The 21322-nt window shown below is 43.1% G+C and overlaps 1 protein-coding gene across 11 annotated transcripts in view; it reads left to right on the top strand.

Moving 5' to 3' along the window:
• The window catches only part of LOC130290510 (5-hydroxytryptamine receptor 2A-like), a 575216-nt gene extending 557085 nt beyond the window's left edge, over positions 1 to 18131 (top strand). For all 11 annotated transcript variants that reach the window (XM_056538243.1, XM_056538242.1, XM_056538249.1 and 8 more), the window contains one exon: positions 16200 to 18131. In XM_056538243.1, the coding sequence (XP_056394218.1) occupies positions 16200 to 17032 (833 nt within the window). In that variant the 3' untranslated portion in view covers positions 17033 to 18131. The remainder of the gene's footprint in view (positions 1 to 16199) is intronic.
• The last annotated feature ends 3191 nt before the right edge of the window (positions 18132 to 21322 follow it).

The following is a 21322-nucleotide window of genomic DNA, read 5'->3' on the forward strand; positions in this document are numbered from 1 at the left end:
GACATCTTATCCCCTATCCTATGAATAGGGGATAAGATGTCTAGCAATGGACTACCACTTTAAGAAATGTCAGGGCTGAGGTTTATTTTCCAAGTGTACTAACACAATTTGAAGTTTGCTCAGGCCTTCGTAGTTTTTCTTAGCAAATATGATAAAATACTTTGCAGATTGAAACCTTCAAATTTGTTCTACACCTACTGAAACATTTCCATCCCGGTTTGTTTGCTCTAGTGGAAACTTAACTCTAGTGGTTAAAGCTGCAGTAAAGTTCTATCTTGAAGCAGTAAGACATTTAGAACAATAGTTTCTTAGATCTCCAAATGAACAGCCAATGAATGTCCCTATTGAACATCAGATCAGGGAGCTATGAAAGAGTGCATCCTATATGTTATTGTAAACCAAGAAAAAAGAGGGAACACTACATGCACAAACTTTTTAAGGGTTTTTAAACTTTTTTTGGTATGTGGTTGCTTGAAGTATTCCAGGAAAACCCCTTTTTTTTTTTTTTTTTTTTTTTGTATCAACTGGCTCCAGAAAGTTAAACAGATTTGTAAATTACTACTATTAAAAAATCTTAATCCTTCCAATAATTATCAGCTGCTGAAGTTGAGTTGTTCTTTTCTGTCTGGCAACAGTGCTCTCTGCTCGTCTCAGGAACTGCACAGAGTAGAAGAGTTTTGCTATGGGGATTTGCTTCTACTCTGGACAGTTCCTGAGACAGGTGTCATCAGAGAGCACTTAGACAGAAAAGAACAACTCAACTTCAGCAGCTGATAAGTACTGAAAGTATTAAGATTTTTTTTTAATAGAAGTAATCTACAAATCTGTTTAACTTTCTAGAGCCAGTTGATATATATATATATATATATATATATATATATATATATATATATATAAAGTTGCTTTACTGGATAATCCCTTTAATAAAAATTGTAAAGGGTGCATTCAGGCCACGTTTGGCTGATTCGGTCGCTGGGAAATTAAAAAAAGGCCGTTACCTTATCCCTGGCACCGCATCTCATTCATTTAAATGCGCCAATCGGAGTCCGATAGTGATAATATTTTCACCGTATACTGTTTTGTTACCGGATACAGTGCAAAAATGAGCCAACCAGAGTGACTATCTCTAAAAATTAAAGACGAGTAAATGTCACAGGGATTCAAAGAACACTAAAGCTACGCATCACTCCTTAAAGAGAACTTGTCAGCAGCTTTTTCAATGTACAGTTTCTGGCTGCAAGATGGAGGCAATTTAATACCTATTTTACCCATGTTCTGTATTGCAGAGTCATGCTCTTTTCCCAGCGGCAAGCATGCCTCTTGCCTGATGGCTGAGAGCCCAGACTTGTCTGAAATTAAAGGGGTTATCCATGAAAAAAAAACTTTTTTTTATATATCAACTGGCTCCAGAAAGTTAAACTGATTTGTAAATTACTTCTATTAAAGAAATCTTAACCCTTTCAGTACTTATGAGCTGCCAAAGTTGAGATCTTCTTTTCTGTCTAAGTGCTCTCTGATGACGCCTGTCCCGGGAACTGTCCAGAGTAGAAGCAAATCCCCATAGCAAACCTTTTCTACTCTGTGCAGTTCCTGAGACAAGCAGAGATGTCAGCAGAGAGCACTGTTGCCAGACAGAAAAGAACAACTCAACTTCAGCAGCTGATAATTATTAGAAGGATTAATATTTTTTAATAGAAGTCATTTACAATTCTGTTTAACTTTCTGGAGCCAGTTGATTTATAAAAATAAATGTTTTCCTAGAATACCCCTTTAAGCAGGGAGAGCTGTCAATCATCAGGCAGGAGGCATGCTTGCAGCGGGGAAGAGAGGTAACTAAGTGTCTCAAAGCTTCCTTTGTAGCATCCCAATAACTTGGAGATATGTTATTTACATACAGCCATGCAGCGCACAAACCCATAAATTGGGCACAAATAGCACCAGCATAGGTAAAATAGGTAGGTATTCGATCACCTACGTCATGCTGCCAGCAGTTATAATGTAGTTTTTCTTGAGTGAAGTGTACCTTAGCAGAGTTAGGGAATGGGCCATATACAGAACATGTACAAGCTCCATGTTGTCTGGTACCAAATACCATACATAAGCATGGTCCTGGGAGATCTATATTAAAAGGTAAGATAGTGGAAATACACGACTCTAGAGTATCAGCTATGTGGAAACTTTCTGAATAAGTTCCGTAAATTTCGCCGTATAAGACGCAAAACTGGGGGGGGGGGGAAAGTTGGTGCATCTTATACGGCAAATACACGGCAAATACACATTAAAACCCTGTCCTATCGTGGCGGTCTCTGTGGCCATCAACGGCCGGGACCCGCGGCTAATACAGAACATCACCGATCGCTGTGATGCCCTGCATTAACCCTTCAGACGCGGCGATCAAAGCTGACGTCCGCGTCTGAAGCGAAAGTGACACTAACCTGGCTGCTCAGTCGGGCTGTTCGGGACCGCCGCGGTGAAATCGCGGCGTCCCGAACCGCTTACAGGACACCGGGAGGGACCTTACCTGCCTCCTCGGTGTCTGCTCCGTGCCGAGATCCCCTGCATCGCCGGCGCTCTCCTTCGTCGTCATCACGTCGTTGCGCACGCCGTCCCGTCATCCAATAGGAGCAGCGTGCGTAGTGACGTGATGGCGGCGACGGAGAACGAGGATACCGGGCAGCAGAGACGTTCCCGCAGCGGTGACGGGTCCGGAGCGGTGGGGACACGTGATTATTACCTCCTATACCAGTAGTCTTCAACCTGCAGACCTACAGATGTTGCAAAACTACAACTCCCAGCATGCCCGGACAGCCAACGGCTGTCCGGGCATGCTGGGAGTTGTAGTTTTGCAACATCTGGAGGTCCGCAGGTTGAAGATCACTGTCCTATACTTTACATTGTATTTGGTTCAGAATAATTTTTTTCTAGATTTTCCTCCTTTAAAATTGGGTGCGTCTTATATGCCGGAGCGTCTTATATGGCGAAAAATACGGTAATTTGTGAATCGCGAAGACAGATCTATCCAAGCATCTCTGCAGGGTTCTCCCTGCCCTCTGCCCTCAGTTACCTACCACTGAAAGACAAAATCCATATTTTACATGACAGAAGCCGAATCGGTGACTATTAGGGAACAGTAAATTTATATTTCTTTCTATTTATTCTTCCCGAATAGATATTCTTGGTGCAAAGTTCACTTAAATGTTGTCCATGTAGGGAATTGTGTTTTCTACTTATACATTCCTTTAGCATTTAGCACCTGGCTGTCAGGATGTGGTGAATATTGTACTTAGAGGACAAGCCTGTAATTTAAGCATTAAACCTAATGGAGCCTCTAAAACTTTATTATTATAGTTGTTTGTCTAAATTTTATGTAGAATGGAAATCTCTAACATTTTTATGGACTTAAAGGGGTGGAAAACTTTTTTTTTTTTTTTTTTTTTAAATCAACTGGTGCCAGAAAGTTAAACAGATTTGTAAATTACTTCTATTAAAAAATCTTAATCCTTCCTGTACTTATTAGCTGCTGAATACTACAGTGGAAATTCTTTTCCGTTTGAAACACAGAGCTGTCTGCTGACATCATGAGCACAGTGCTCTCTGCTGACACCTCTGTCCATTTTAGGAAGTGTCCAGAGTAAAAGGAAATCCCCATAGCAAACATATGCTGCTCTGTACAGTTCCTAAAATGGACAGAGATGTCAGCAGAGAGCACTGTGCTCATGATGTCAGCAGACAGCTCTGTGCTTCAAAAAGAAAAGAGTTTCCGCTGTAGTATTCAGCAGCTTATAAGTAAATGAAGGATTAATATTTTTTAATAGAAGTAATTTACAAATCTGTTTAACTTACTGGCACCAATTGATTAAAAAAATTATAATAATTTTTTCACCGGAGCACGCAATGGACTTAAAAAGCATGGCTGGTTGCTTTTAATAACAGTGGCATTCATGTACATGGGCTGTGTGAGGAACCAGCCATGTTTCTGTAGTGGGAGTCCCCAGATTCCCGGTCCATCTGTTGAATTGGCCATTTTGAATTGAGAGGCTGCTTTAAGAACTCCCAGAGAGATGCAACCAACTTTCCATTCAAGGCAGCCACTATAGCAGGTAAAATAGGAGTCATGTGGACATGCCAAAAATGTAAAGTTTGTAAATGTAAAAAAGTAAAATTCGCTCTCCTGTTCATAGAATAAGAGACAAGCTGATTGGATCCAACCATTGGGGTCCTAAATCCTGAGAACAGAGATCAGTTGCCCCCCAAATAAATGGAGCAGCCAGTACTGCGTTCATTCCTTATGAAGCCCCATAAGAATAATAAAAAAAAAAATGCTGACCACGGCTTTAATCATTCAAGGAACAACTGACCTCCATTTTTTAGATCAGTAGGAGTCCCAATGGTGAGACCCCCACCAATCAGCTTGAAATCCCTATCATGTGAGTAGGGCATAACTTTTGATTCTGGTAATGCCCCATTGATGTCCATTTGTAAGACTATTAGATATGAATGTTAAAGGTCCAACCTCTGGGACCCTTACGATCTCGAGAACATGGCCAATAAAGTGTGTGGTTGGCATGCGCTCAATGCATTCTTTATGGGAGCACCGGAGATACCCAAGCTCTTTACTCCTGTATCTCCGGTGCTCCCATAGAAAATGCTTGGAGCACATTCCGACCCCATGCTTCATTCTTAAAGGAGATTTGGGGCCCTGTTTTACAGTATGTGTGGGTTCAAGAGGTCACACTCCTAAGGATCAAATACTTAGCTCCTAACCTATGGATACGTTTTTTAACACTGGTGTACCACTTTACCCTTTAGGCCCCCTATGCACTGTGTATGTGCCCAAGAAACCCAGTACTTACCTATACAGGGATCCCTCAACTTACAATGGCCTAAACATACAATAGTTTCAACATACAATGGTCTTTTCTGGACCATTGTAACTTGAAACCAGACTCAACATACAATGTACGGACAGTCCAGATCTGTGAAACGTGTCACAACTGCAGGAACTGACCAATCAGAATGGGCATTCACTGGAAAATCACCTGTATTACTGAAGTGCATGCACTGACTGGTGTCTGGTAGCGCCCCCTACAGTACAGGGAGGAACTAAAAGTTCTGTACTACTCCTTACCTGTGCCAGCGTTAGCTGCTCCTTTTGGACACCAAGTAAGGGCGGCTCCATTTGGGACACCTTGTGTACTGTATAGGACCCTGAAGAAGCTCCTGTCCTCTACATAAACCATTGTTTCCCAACCAAGATGCCTCCAGCTGTTGCAAAACTACAACTCCCAGCATGCCCGGACAGCCAACGGCTGTCCGGGCATGCTGGGAGTTGTAGTTTTGCAACAGCTGGAGGCACCCTGGTTGGGAAACACTGACATAGACAGTGATTTACAGCTCCCAGCAGATCTTTCTTACTTTTATATATAAGGATTTGCTTTATCTGTATTAGTTATCTACTTATTTTTCTTTAATTCTCACTTTTTCCTATTTTTGGATGACATTTTGGTGGCTTCAGAGCCAATTACCAGGTTTCCATAGAGTTATGGGCCCAGATTTATCAAACTGTGTGAGAGGAAAAGTGGAGAGATTTTCTCACAGCAACCAATCACAGCTCAGCTTTCACTTTACCTCAGCTCGTTGGCTGAACTGTGATTGGTCGCTGTGGGAAAATCTCTTCACATTTCCAACACACAATGGTCTCAACGTACAATGGTCGTCCTGGAACCAATTAATATTGTAACTTGAGGGATCACTGTATATAGGGGGAGATTTATCAAAACCTGTCCAGAGGGAAAGTTGCTGAGTTGCCCATAGCAACCAATCCGATCGCTTCTTTCGTTTTTCAGAGGCCTTTTCAAAAGTGAAAGAAGCGATCTGATTGGTTGCTATGGGCAACTCAGCAACTTTTCCTCTGGACAGATTTTGATCAATCTCCACCATTGTCCTTACCCAGCTAATAGCTGTGCAGTGTCAGCTTGTATAAAGTATACGCTTTTATAAAGATGCAAAGAACTTTCAATGCGACATTACATAAGCCTTCGATAAGTGCACTGACCTTTTAGATCTATTAAGTATAATTTGTAGTTGATCTTTACTCACAAAAGATAACTATAGCCTGCGTTCCGTTACGGTGGTGTTTGAGCCATTGTGCCCCCACACAGTTATTACCTATTTGCAGGCATTTTATTTTATTCCTATCCTAAAACTGAAAAGTGAAAATCTAAAATTACAGTTGTACACAAATTATGGGATGCAAAGCTTTATTAATGGCGATACATTGAGACGCCTCAGGCTGTTTGTATAGTGGCATGTGTAGTTCGAGATTGTGTAGGAGTACCAGCCTGCCATATGCTGCAGACAAGAAATTTACATCTTTGGGTTTCTATGGTTTTCTAATATGCCCAGCCCACCTAGGACACAATATAATCATAATGTTCGGGAAATGTTCCTGATCCTAAGTAGATGTGTGGTATCCCGGTACCGGATTGCATCCGTTACCTTGCAATGAGGTCCCCAAAGTCAGAGTCCCTAGGTACCGGTGGGGTCCTCATCAGTAGTTAGCCCCTTGTCACTCCTGTCATAGCGGTGGGGAAACAATTTTGTTTTCTTTTTTTAATCAACTGGTGGCAGAGAGTTAAACATATTTGTAAATTACTTCTAATAAAAAATCTTAATCCTTCCAGTACTTATTAGCTGCTGAATGCTACAGAGGAAATTCTTTTCTTTTTGGAACCCTGATGACATCACGACCACAGTGCTCTCTGCTGACATCTCTGTCCATTTTAGCAACTGTGCATAGCAGATGTATGCTAAGGGCAGCTTGGTGGCTCAGTGGTTAGCACTGCTGCCTTGCAGTGCTGGGGCCTTGGGTTCAAATCCCACTAAGGACAACAATAAATAAAGACTTATTATTATAATAACATCAGCAGAGAGCAGTGTGTTCGTGATGTCATCAGAGAGCATTCCAAAAAGAAAAGAATTTCCTCTGTAGTATTCAGCAGCTAATAAATACAGGAAGGATTAAGATTTTTTAATAGAGGTAATTTACAAATATGTTTAACTTTCTGGCACCAGTTGATTTAAAAAAGAAAAAAAAATGTTTTTCCACCGGAGTACCCCTTTAGATTTAATATGTAGATCATTTAGATTTAATATGTATATAATGTATACTTACCTTGTTGTAGTGTCGCAGGACCTGCGGGTCACGTGATGCATTCCAATCCTCTATGGTTTATGGTTAAAGGACCTTTGGAGGAAGTTAGGTGATCGCCCACCATGCATTGTAACTGTGACAGCTGACTCGGACCAATCCAAAGCCCTGCCCCTGCCCATATAAGGGAGCGGCGGCCATTAAGCGATCTTTCCTCGTTGGCTGCTGATAGAGGAGGATCTGCGCAGTTGTCGTCAGCAGTGACTAGGCCCAAGCCTTGCGGCAACGGCCATCTTACAGAACTGTGAGTTATTTCAATCCCTCTTAAGTCTGCAAGATCACCGGACCTAAACAGACCCCTAAATCCGGACGGATCTCTGCATCATCCCTAATTCTAATAACCTCTTGGATAAGCTAATGGTCCGCGGCATCTGTCAATCACTGCCGTACTACATAGAGACTGTATTGCTAAGACTGCTGTTAATTGGATGTACTGCAAGTACTTCAATGGGCACTGTCATGAAGTAAAAAAAAAAATGATATGTTGTAGTACTTAAGTACTACAACATATCTCTAATATACTTTAATAAAAAAAAAGTGATTTTAAACAAGTTTAAAATCACTTTTAAATTCGGCCACTAGGGGTCGCCCTCCTAGTGGCCGAATGCATTCTGCAGTGACGTCACTACTGAATTTGGACTCATTTAAGCCTGGCAATGAGTCGAAATTAAGGCACTGCGGTGCTTGCTCCCGCCTGTCAATCAAACAGGCGAGAGCGAGCACGCTGATAGCTGGGGCTGCGCGCATTGGCCAGCTCCACTGGCCTCGCACACGGCCCCGCCCACCCCCGTTACCCTGTCCCTGTGCCCACGAGTGCGATCTCAACCATCACCGCTAGCGGGGTCCCTGTGCCCACTAGCGGTGTCACAAGAATGCCGAGCGCGGCTCTGTTCCCCTTCCCTGTCAGCTCTCAGGGTACGGGAACAGATTTAAAAGCCTCGCGCGCAGCTAACGTAGTACTGCGCATGCGCAGTACTACGCAAATAGCGTAGGGCTAACGCCAGGCTCCTAGCGCTGCCTACGTTAGCCCTACGCTATTTGCGTAGTGCTGCGCCTGCGCAGTACTATGTTAGCCACGCGCGAGGCTTTTAAATCTATTCCCGTACCCTGAGAGCTGACAGGGAAGGGGAACAGAGACGCGCTCGGCATTCTTGTGACACCGCTAGTGGGCACAGGGACCCCGCTAGCGTTGATGGTAGCGCTCGCGGGAGGCATTCTTGTGACACTGCTAATGGGCACAGGGACCCCGCTAGCGGTGATGGTAGCGATTGCGCTCGCGGAAAGGCATTCTTGTGACACTGCTAATGGGCACAGGGACCCCGCTAGCGGTGATGGTAGCGATCGCGCTCGCGGGAGGCATTCTTGTGACACTATGACATTAGACAATAGGGTGCCTCCAGCTGTTTCACAACTACAATTCTCAGCATGGCCTGACAGCTAATAGCAATTATGGCATGCTGGGAGTTGTAGTTGGGAAACAGCTGGAGGCACCCTATTAGATAAATAACACTCATTCATAGACGATGTGAGGGCGGAAGTAAGCGCCCAGCAAGGTGTCAGTGACGTCGCGCCTGTTGGGAAGCGCTGCTTCCTGTCCTGCTTTATAGAGCAGATTTAGAAGCACTAAATGTGCTCTATTTAAGCGATTAAAAAAAAATTTGAAGCCAGGTAGGGGGTTAGGGCTAGATTACTACTAGGTAGGGACATATTAGATTATATATATTAGTATATATATTATATATTAGTACTTGGTGGGAGCTACCCTTTCAGTAAAGTTCATACAAGTTCAAGTTCATCTCTTTTGTGGACCTTCATTCATTTAAGCACGTACCTATCGTTTTTGGGAAGGGTGGCGATAGGCCGAAGATTTACCTCAGCGTATTAACCATCACCTTGGCGTCACGAGTGACTAGTGTTAAGTTAACCCCTCATCAGTAACACCCCAACTACACTACACCCCCCAAGGCCTACCACAGATGTGTTGTAATTGTCAATTGTCCTGACTCTTTTTATTTGCCTCCTATTGGCCAGTTATTTCCAAAAATATCATCTTTTCTAATACTTAGCTCTAAATTCTTTGATACCTTTTCAGCTGTTATCACTCATCAATATCAATTGAATAAATCTTCATTTTGTTTCCAATTTCTTCTTTGGCTTTGTGGCTTCTTGTCCCAGTTGACACTATTTTCGGAGTGTCAGGATACCAGGAAACTTCTCTAAATCACTTATATATTTAACATTTCACATGTACTAAATGGCTATGGAATCCGCAGAAACAATGAACCTTCACCGAATTGGATGCACAGTGCAGCAGGATCCATCAGTGGAAATCAATTGGACTCTATTGCAAGTGGAATTTCCAAGCAGAATTTTTTCTGGCGGGTTTCGCTCAAAAATTACATCATAACATGACCTCATTTGGCCTTCAGAACCACAGCAATTTATTGTGGCATAGATTACACTGGGTGATTGTTCTGCAGGATACCCTCCGTGGTGCACAGCAATTTCTCGTTCTCTCCATTTTTAGGGTTGTGATCTAAGATGTGCTGGTTGTCATTGGACTTCCTTTTCCTCACTTTTCTGGCCAATCACCGAACAGCACTTAATCTTTTATGCCATGCCATAGTGCTGGGAAAGTGCACTTGACTGAACAGGCTTGCACCATTCTGTGGGATGATTTACGCAGAACACTACTATAAATGGCAGGTGGAGGGGAAAAGGGATATTGATGCACTGGCTTTGCAAGGTACTTATGTCAGCAGAAAGGAGATCAGCAATAGTATCGAAGCACGGCAGGGGTAAGATCATATGCGAAGCCTTAGTGTAAGCAGTGAACTGCTCATTATGATGATGACTAACCCCTTAACGACGAAGGACGTATATTTACGCCCTCGCTGGCTCCCGCGTTATGCCGCGGGGTCACGCGGTGTCCCAGCAGCATATCGGGTCGGTCCCGGCGGCTATCAACGTCCGGGACCCGCGGCTAATACAGGACATCACCGATCGCGGTGATGCCCTGTATTAACCCTTCAGACGCAGCTTTCAAAGCTGACCGCCGCGTCTGAAGTGAAAGTGAAAGCATCCCGGCTGCTCAGTCGGGCTGTTCGGGGACCTATAGGACCTATAAGACTGCAAAAAAAAAGTGTTAATAAAGGTCATTCAACCCCTTCCCTAATAAAAGTTTGAATCCCGCCCCTTTTCCCATAAAAAAAATAACAGTGTAAATAAAAATAAACATATGGGGTATCGCCGTGTGCATAAGTGTTCAAACTATCAAAATATATTGTTAATTAAACCGCACGATCAATGGAGTACACGTAAAATAATTCCAAAGTCCAAAAAAGCGTATTTTTGGTCACTTTTTATACCATTAAAAAATTTATAAAAAGTGATCAAAAAGTCCGATCAAAGCAGAAATGGTACCAATAAAAACTTCAGATCACGGCGCAAAAAATGAGTCCTCATACTGCACAGTACGTGGAAAAATAAAAAAGTTATAGGGGTCAGAAGAGGACATTTTTAAACGTAGAAATTTTCCTGCATGTAGTTATGATTTTTTCCAGAAGTATGACAAAATCAAACCTATATAAGTAGGGTATCATTTTAATCATGTGGACCTACAGAATAAAGATAAAGTGTCATTTTTACCGAAATATACACTGCGTAGAAACGGAAGCCCCCAAAATTACAAAATGGCGATTTTTCTTTGATTTTATCGCACAATGATTTTTTTTTTCCGTTTCGCCGTGAATTTTTGGGTAAAATGACTAATGTCCCTGCAAAGTAGAATTGGTGATGCAAAAAATAAGCCATAATATGGATTTTTAGGTGGAAAATTGAAAGGGTTATGATTTTTAAAAGGTAAGGAGGAAAAAACGAAAGTGCAAAAACTGAAAAACCCTGCGTCCTTAAGGGGTTAAAGGTTGGTGGGAAAGGCATTATATCAAGGAATGGGTTAAATCACAAAAGCATCCCTGGTCTAAGTACAGAACTGCTGCTGCTGCACAGAACTTTATGGGTGGTCAGAGATAACAATGAAGTCTTGATTTTACATTTCAGGCACCTCCTGGGACCTCTGGAGGAGGCAGACAGGCTCAGCTTGCATTTACACAACCAAAGATAGAAAAAAAAGAGAAGACAGAAAGGAAAAAGATATATTCTCAACTTGATTGTATATTACACAGAAGACCAAATAAACATGCTCAAAAACATTAGAATACAAAAATTCATAGGCAGGAGCTACAAATGTATCACCACCCCCAGACACATGGTCCCACAATAGGGTATGGGTAAGCAATAATATGTACAATATCAGCCAGGTGTAGACAACTGCACTATATAAAACAATTGGTATATAATTGTGAAAGAAACACCAGAGTACCTAGACATGTACCACCTAAATAGAAAACAACAAATAATTTGCCAGGCCCATAGACAAGGAAGCTGGGGGTGAAGCACTACGTGTTTCATCACAACCAAGTAACTTCATCAGGGATGGTTACTAGAGGCCAACTGAGCCTAGCAACAAATTCAGTGAAAGTGAGACCCCTAGTAGCTTAAATTTTAGACATTTAAGTGGGTAACAAAGCATAATTTTAAGATAATAATAAGCATAATAATAAGATTCTCTTGTGACTGCTCCAGCTTTAAGTTGTATGAAAAAGTTAATGTCCATTTAATAAGTTTCTGGTGGGCCAGTTTGACTGTAAATTATCATTTCTTATTGCAAACTCTTCTAGAATTTATAGGTCATAATAAAGATAACACTATTTAATTCTGTTTAATGCATCACTCTATATTCAACGTGAAATTATTTTTTGTAATATGAGTCAATTATTTCTGTATTCAGTATAAAAATAATGACTTTAGGGTCGGGTAGTGATGTGTGGGCTAATTGTTATTAGGAATAGTGAATATTATATTATAGGCTTTATCATTTTTACAATCTAAAGTAACACCACATCTACTTAAAGGGGCACACCGGAGGTAAAAATATGTGTTCAAATCCACTGGTGCCAGAAAGTTATACAGATTTGTAAATTAATTATATATAAAAATCTTAATCCTTCCAGTACTTATCAGATGCTGTATGCTACAGAGGAAGTTGTTGAGAAACCAGCAGAGATTTACAAATCTAAGCCGGTCTAGATCATGTTACATTTTCTTGGCATATTAAAATATACAGTATAAATATATATTGCCATCTGAATTTTATTAGTAGTTTCATCTATGTACATGTAGAATATTGTCACATGAACCAGGGGGTCAGAATTTCTATTTCCTACACTAGAAGAAAAGCTATGAATTATTCATTGTTAAATATTTACAAATCCTCTGTATATACGGTAGTTTCTGCATTCTGAGGATGACTCCACATGTAATTGTTATATGAGATTGTCTACAACTATACACAGTACAGCAATGTATACACATGTAAAACTTACATCAATGGGGGACGTATCAAAGCGATGACGCCAGTTTTCTGATTTATTAAAAGATGGCATTCGGCACGAAGACCAATAATTTTTAATTTTTATTTATTTATTTATTATTTTCTTTTTGTTAACACATTCCTAAACAATGACCAAAATGTATGCTGTATTTCGGGTGCTTTCTCCTGTCTCATGGCGTGTATTTTTGTTATGGTGATCTGGCTGGTGCAACAGAAAACAATGGTAGGAGGAGAGCTGTAGTATATATCCCCAAAATGGAGATGTTGTCCGCTGAGTGAAAGGAGCGTCATGCAAAGCCACTGCGCCATTCATTGTCTATGGGATTTCTGAACATGGCAGAGTTTTGCACTGGCCAGTCCCATAGCGAATGAATGAAGCAAAAGTTGAGCATGGACGTTGACCTCCATTCTTGTGATTGGGAGGCCCTTGAGGCCACTTTTAAAGGGGTTATCCAGGAATTGAAATATAGAGCTAATTTCTTAAAAAAAAAAAAAAAAAAAAACACTCCCCGTTTGTCTCCAGGTTGGGTTTGGTTCTGCAGCTCAGTTCCATTGAAATTAATGGAGCCAAGTTGTAATACCACACACAAACTGGGGACAGATGTGGAGCTGTTTTGAAAGAAATTAGCTCTGCTTTTCTAAACCTGGATAACCCCTTTAATATTGAGATAATGCCTTAAAAGTGCAACTAAGACATTAATGCAGTGGCAGGATACACTTTTAAAAATCCCAGCAATTTGCCAGAAATCTCATGCAAGTCTATGGGACCATCGGCAATTCCATAGACCGCTTGCTTTAGCAGCAGGCTACTGAGTTACTAGAAGTTTTACCAGTTTATCCTGACTTTGTACCAACGTCATAGCTGCACTTTTAGGTGTCAGTTCTTGGAATCTAAACCTCAGTGACTCTTGGAAGACACTTCCCTGACAAAGCGCAATCAGCAGTGCACATTGTAAAGAAAAGCTGAATACAATACAGATCAGAGAGTCAATGAATATATGAAGCCTTAGCCTTAGAAGAGATGGAACTTTATAACAAAAAAAACAAAAAAACACAAAATCCCACATCAAGACTTATCAGCACGTGCATCATCATCACTAGGAATTACAGAAATTAAATATTGGTTGCTGTGGTATAAGTTAAACTCTTCAGAAAATGAAATATTGAATTCAAATTTTTATTTTATTTATTTATTCATATATATATATATATATATATATATATATATATATATGTATTTTTATTTATTTTTTACCTTTGGTTGTGTTTTTATTTTACATATTTTAGGTGACCAACCAAATAAAAAAAATCTCAAAATATTCCACCTTTCTCACATGAAACAGTCTCACTGCTCTTACAGTAAAGAGCCCCCGTACTGTAGTCAGGGATCAAATCCTGCAGGAATGCATAGGAGCGGAGTTCCTGCATTTTTTTTACAGCAGGAACACTGTTCCCATTAGCAGGAGTCCTGCAGAACCAGCCATTGAGTGGAAATCTTGGGTGAGTCCCCCCACTTTTTTGCCCAAGACTTGACCCCTTACTGTCATCCTCCTATTCCCCTTATTACTCTGGTTGCCGTTGTTAAACCCTCTTCAGCTTCCCTGTGTTGTCTTGTACACTGGCGCCCAGAACTGTACACTAAACACAAACAAAAGTACAATGGACCTGAAACAGTTAAAGGGGTATCCCGGTGCTCCAGTATTCTGAACACTTTGTTTAGAACGCTCGGTGCCAGGGGCCGTGATCGTGACGTCATGACCATGCCCCCTCGTGACGCCACACCACACCTCGCCACACCCCCTCCATTCATGTCGATGGGAGGGGGCATGTCAACTGACATGCCCCCTCCCATAGACATGAATGGAGGGGGCATGGCGTTATGTCCCAAGGGGACGTGGTCGTTACGTCAGGACCACTGCCACAGGAACCTGGCGTTTGTTTAGAACGCCAGGTGCTGCGGAGGATCATAGGGGTCTATAGCAGCGGGGCCCCCGTGATCAGACATCTTATCCATTATCCTTTGGATAGGGGATAAAATGTCTAGCAGCAGAGTACCCCTTTAATGACAATTGATAAAGGGAGCAAATACCCTGTTCACAAGAGCTTACAATCTTCAAGGGAGGGGGAAGGAAACAGTAGGTGAGGGGACAGCTGGTCATCTGTGAGCAGTTAGGGGAGGAACCATTTGTAGGACATTACAGTGACAGCAGGGTTATTGTAGGTTGTAGGCTGTAGGCTGTCCTAAAGAGATGGGTCTTCAAGTTGCTTTTGAAGGTCTTGGTCATGGGTGAGAGCCGAATGTGTCTGGGTAGTTCCAGTGTATGGAGGAAGCTCAGGGGAAATCTTGGAAATGGTTGTGTGACATACAAACAAAGGGAGAGAAGAGGCGGAGGTCTTGAGAGGAAATTACATGAGGGTGGTATCCTGAGATCAGACCGAGATGTATGGAGGGGACAGATTGTACACAGCCTCGCATGTCATGGGTAACAGTCTAAATGGAATTTATTGGGCAATAAGCATCCAGAGAAGGCAAAGGATGAGCAAGGTGAGAGGTGGATTAGTCAGGCAGCAGAGCTGAGGATGGATTGAAAGGGGGGCAAGAGTGTTTGATAAAAGGCCACAGAGAAGGATGTTGCATAGTCCAAGTAGGAGCTGATGAGGGCATGTGGAACTTAGTGGAGTCAGTGTAGGCTTGGTTCACATATGTCCGGCATCCGGCATAGGTGAACTCAGCCTAAATCTCGACGCAACTGATGCCACAACTAATGACAAGTTGTCAGTTGTATGACATCCGGCGTCCATTGTTTCTGCACAGGGGAACAAAGCAAGCTGATGCTCTTCAGCGTGTCCAACCATCCGGCGTCAAAATTGAGACGCTGGGTGATTGTGAACTGTCTCATTCAAATGAATGGGATCAGTCCTAGTATCAGTTTCCCTCTGGTGCACGCCAGAGGGAAACTGTGTCGGACACCTGATATATGTGAACCCAGCCTTAGAAAGATTTGAGAGGTATTTTTGAGGTGTGGTGGGCAGGTGGCAAAAAGGATCTGATTTTCTTTAAACTGGAACAGGATGAGCAGAGTCATCTCCTAGCTATAACTTACTGTATGTCACCATAGAAACAACACTCACATAACATCAATTTTAAAAAAAAATTGTTATTTGTTCTCTTCTTGGTAAATTGCTGCCATTTGATTACTTAGTATGAAACTGAGTGGTCACTTTATATTGGTATATTATTTGAGTGTGGAATTGTTTTATTTACTTATTTTTATTAATAACATGATTTTTTTATTTTTTATTTCTGCAGTGTGTTTTGAGCACTGTCTGTATGGCACTGATACTTAGGCAATGCATGGTAAACGGTGTTGTATATTTATCTTTTTTTTATATCCAAAAAACACTGAAATATTATTTATTTTTAAAAGATTGCATATAAAAATGTTTGGAAAAAGTATTAAAAGAATAATCTAGACTTTATCACTTTCTCATTCTTGTCTTTCTCCTCTCTCCCCCCCCCCCCCCCCCCCCCTTTAGGTATTTCAATGCCGATTCCTGTCATTGGCCTCCAGGATGACTCCAGAGTTTTTGTAAATGGGAGCTGTGTGTTGAATGATGAAAATTTTGTACTCTTGGGATCTTTTGTGGCATTTTTTATTCCACTTATCATCATGGTATTTACCTACTGCTTGACTATTCAGGTTCTCCAAAAACAGGCTACTGTTTTCATGTACGAGGAAGTGCCAAAGCAGCGGAAGAACAGCAATAGTGGCATAAAAAAAGACAACAACACGGAAAATATTTCAATGATACAAAATCACGAGGCAGCATCTCACTTAAACTCTCCCGTCAACAAGGAGGGGGCGCTGTTTCGAAAAGGGACGATGCAGTCGATAAACAATGAACGTAGGGCTTCAAAGGTCCTTGGCATTGTCTTCTTCTTGTTTCTCATCATGTGGTGTCCATTTTTCATCACAAACATCATGTCTGTGCTTTGTAAAGAAGCCTGTGATAAAGACCTCATGGTAGAACTGTTGAATGTATTTGTTTGGGTTGGTTACGTTTCTTCGGGAATTAACCCCTTAGTCTACACACTTTTTAATAGAACATACCGAAGAGCTTTTTCCAACTACATCTGCTGCCGATACAAAAACAAAAGGACAGTGATCCAACAAAACCAATGCCATCTAAACCCAGCATCAACTGCTGTGTATGGCAAGGACCTTAACTTAAACCATTACAGGAATGGCAATGAACTGATGAGCATGGAAATGGACGAGACGGAGGAGGCGATAGAAATGCAGCCTGGGATTTCAGAAATATCATTAAACAGTTCTAACGTTGTAAGTGAAAGAGTTAGCTGTGTTTGAAAGAAGGTCCAATCAACCTTCGCTCTTAGGTCAGTTTCGAATATTTGTGTAAAATAAAAAAATATATATATTATATGTTATGTCGAATTCAGAATAATGCGAATAATGTAAATATTTGTTCATAAAAATACAAAAAAAGAAAACATTTTTTTAAGACATTACTGCAGTCCAGTGCTTCAGTCGAATGACCCATTTAATGGTTCATTTTTCACATAGAACAGATAAAATAGTGAATATTTTGGTTTACTGATCGGCAGAATGTGACGGCCATCTCTTTAACTGCATGATAAGTCTGCTTTGAATAAATCATAGGTTGATATGCAAAAAAGATAATAAACAGCTGCATAAACAAAGTGATGCATTAAAAAGGAGAATCATTCCAAGTACCTACCCCTGCTTAGACTAAGTTTGTTTTCTATTAATTCATACCTTTCAAAATTAGGAACTTGGCTTTTGGGTTATTGATGTTTATTTCCACATAGTTTAATGCGTATTTTTAGAAGTGAACATATGGACACCAGCCTCGTAAAGGGGTAGTCGGTCTAAGACATCTTATCCCTTATCCAAAGGATAGGGGTAAGATGCCTGATCGTGGGGGGCCTGGCTATTGCCCCCCCCCCCCCCAGTGATCAAATGGCTGGCACCGCAGCCTTCTGAACATGGAAGCTTGGAGCCTCCGTGTTTGTGATGTCATTCTACGCCCCCTCCATTCATTTCTATGGGAGGGGGTGTGACGACTAGTACATAGCCACCATGCCTCTTCCCATCGACATGAATGGAGGGGGCGTGACAGCTGTGGTACCCTGTCATCCGACGCGGAGCAGAGTTTGCTTCGTGCACGAGGTGACTGGTGTGCCATGTCAGTGACCCATCCACGCTCAGACATCTTTTCAACTTTGGATAGGGGATGAGATGTCTAGGGTGGACTACCCCTTTAAGGACACAGCCAATTATTGTTTTCACGTTTGTTTTATGGGTTTTTTCTTCTCGGAATATAGCCATAACTTTTATTTTTTTCCATCAGCAGAGCCATATGAGGCCATGTATGTGTGCAGGACCAAGGGTACCTTTAAATAACATTCTTTATTTAACCCTAAAAGTACAGCAAAAAAAAAAAAAAAAAAATATATATATATATATATATATATATATATATATATATATATACATAATTTTTAGGGTGAAAAAAGGCATTTGGGAATTTTTTTTTACGCCCTTGGCCATGCAGTAAAACTGACATATTAACAGTTATTTTGAAGGTCAATTAAATTAGTGATACCCAATTGTTACGCCGAGCGCTCCGGGTTCCCGCTCCTCCCCGGAGCGCTCGCTTCTCCCCCTCCGCTGCAGCGCTCCGGTCACGTCCTCTGACCCGGGGCGCTGCGATCCTGCTGTCAGCCGGGATGCGATTCGCGATGCGGGTAGCGCCCGCTCGCGATGCGCACCCCGGCTCCCCTACCTGACTCGCTCCCCGTCTGTTCTGTCCCGGCGCGCGCGGCCCCGCTCCCTAGGGCGCGCGCGCGCCGGGTCTCTGCGATTTAAAGGGCCACTGCGCCGCTGATTGGCGCAGTGGTTCCAATTAGGGTTATCACCTGTGCACTTCCCTATATTACCTCACTTCCCTTGCACTCCCTTGCCGGATCTTGTTGCCTTAGTGCCAGTGAAAGCGTTCCTTGTGTGTCCCTTGCCAGTGTTTCCAGACCTTCTGCCGTTGCCCCTGACTACGATCCTTGCTGCCTGCCCCGACCTTCTGCTACGTCCGACCTTGCTTCTGCCTACTCCCTTGTACCGCGCCTATCTTCAGCAGCCAGAGAGGTGAGCCGTTGCTAGTGGATACGACCTGGTCACTACCGCCGCAGCAAGACCATCCCGCTTTGCGGCGGGCTCTGGTGAAAACCAGTAGTGGCTTAGAACCGGTCCACTAGCACGGTCCACGCCAATCCCTCTCTGGCACAGAGGGTCCACTACCTGCCAGCCGGCATCGTGACAGTAGATCCGGCCATGGATCCCGCTGAAGTTCCTCTGCCAGTTGTCGCTGACCTCACCACGGTGGTCGCCCAGCAGTCACAACAGATTGCGCAACAAGGCCAACAGCTGTCTCAACTGACCGTTATGCTACAACAGTTGCTACCTCAGCTTCAGCAGTCATCTCCTCCGCCAGCTCCTGCACCTCCTCCGCAGCGAGTGGCCGCTCCTGGGATACGCTTATCCTTGCCGGATAAATTTGATGGGGACTCTAAGTTCTGCCGTGGCTTCCTTTCCCAATGTTCCCTGCATCTGGAGATGATGTCGGACCTGTTTCCCACTGAAAGGTCTAAGGTGGCTTTCGTAGTCAGTCTTCTGTCCGGAAAAGCCCTGTCATGGGCCACACCGCTCTGGGACCGCAATGACCCCGTCACTGCCTCTGTACACTCCTTCTTCTCGGAAATCCGAAGTGTCTTTGAGGAACCTGCCCGAGCCTCTTCTGCTGAGACTGCCCTGTTGAACCTGGTCCAGGGTAATTCTTCCGTTGGCGAGTATGCCGTACAATTCCGTACACTTGCTTCAGAATTGTCCTGGAATAATGAGGCCCTCTGCGCGACCTTCAAAAAAGGCCTATCCAGCAACATTAAAGATGTTCTGGCCGCACGAGAAATTCCTGCTAATCTACATGAACTTATTCACCTAGCCACTCGCATTGACATGCGTTTTTCTGAAAGGCGTCAGGAACTCCGTCAAGATATGGACTCTGTTCGCACGAGGCGTTTCGTCTCCTCGGCTCCTCTCTCCTCTGGTACCCTGCAATCTGTTCCTGTGCCTCCCGCCGTGGAGGCTATGCAGGTCGACCGGTCTCGCCTGACACCTCAAGAGAGGACACGACGCCGTATGGAGAACCTCTGCCTGTACTGTGCTAGTACCGAACACTTCCTGAGGGATTGTCCTATCCGTCCTCCCCGCCTGGAAAGACGTACGCTGACTCCGCACAAAGGTGAGACAGTCCTTGATGTCTACTCTGCTTCTCCACGTCTTACTGTGCCTGTGCGGATGTCTGCCTCTGCCTTCTCCTTCTCTACAGTGGCCTTCTTGGACTCTGGATCTGCAGGAAATTTTATTTTGGCCTCTCTCGTCAACAGGTTCAACATCCCAGTGACCAGTCTCGCCAGACCCCTCTACATCAATTGTGTAAATAATGAAAGATTGGACTGTGCCATACGTTTCCGCACGGAGCACCTTCTTATGAGTATCGGATCTCATCATGAGAGGATTGAACTTTTGGTCCTCCCCAATTGCACCTCGGAGATTCTCCTTGGACTTCCCTGGCTTCAACTTCATTCCCCAACCCTGGATTGGTCCACTGGGGAGATCAAGAGTTGGGGGTCCTCTTGTTCCAAGAACTGTCTAAAACCGGTTCCCAGTAACCCTTGCCGTAACTCTGTGGTTCCTCCGGTAACCGGTCTCCCTAAGGCCTATATGGACTTCGCGGATGTTTTCTGCAAAAAACAAGCTGAGACTCTACCTCCTCACAGGCCTTATGATTGCCCTATCGACCTCCTCCCGGGTACTACTCCACCCCGGGGCAGAATTTATCCTCTCTCTGCCCCAGAGACTCTTGCCATGTCCGAATACGTCCAGGAGAATCTAAAAAAGGGCTTTATCCGTAAATCCTCCTCTCCTGCCGGAGCCGGATTTTTCTTTGTGTCCAAAAAAGATGGCTCCCTACGTCCTTGCATTGACTACCGCGGTCTTAATAAAATCACGGTTAAGAACCGCTACCCCTTACCCCTCATCTCTGAACTCTTTGATCGCCTCCAAGGTGCCCACATCTTCACTAAATTGGACTTAAGAGGCGCCTATAACCTCATCCGCATCAGAGAGGGGGACGAGTGGAAAACGGCATTTAACACCAGAGATGGACACTTTGAGTATCTGGTCATGCCCTTTGGACTGTGCAATGCCCCTGCCGTCTTCCAAGACTTTGTCAATGAAATTTTTCGTGATCTGTTATACTCCTGTGTTGTGGTATATCTGGACGATATCCTAATTTTTTCTGCCAATCTAGAAGAACACCGCCAGCATGTCCGTATGGTTCTTCAGAGACTTCGTGACAACCAACTCTATGCCAAAATTGAGAAATGTCTGTTTGAATGCCAATCTCTTCCTTTTCTAGGATATTTGGTCTCTGGCCAGGGACTACAGATGGATCCAGACAAACTCTCTGCCGTCTTAAATTGGCCACGCCCCTCCGGACTCCGTGCTATCCAACGCTTTTTGGGGTTCGCCAATTATTACAGGCAATTTATTCCACATTTT

Source organism: Hyla sarda, chromosome 9 (genome assembly GCF_029499605.1).
Source record: "Hyla sarda isolate aHylSar1 chromosome 9, aHylSar1.hap1, whole genome shotgun sequence".
Lineage (NCBI taxonomy): Eukaryota > Metazoa > Chordata > Amphibia > Anura > Hylidae > Hyla > Hyla sarda.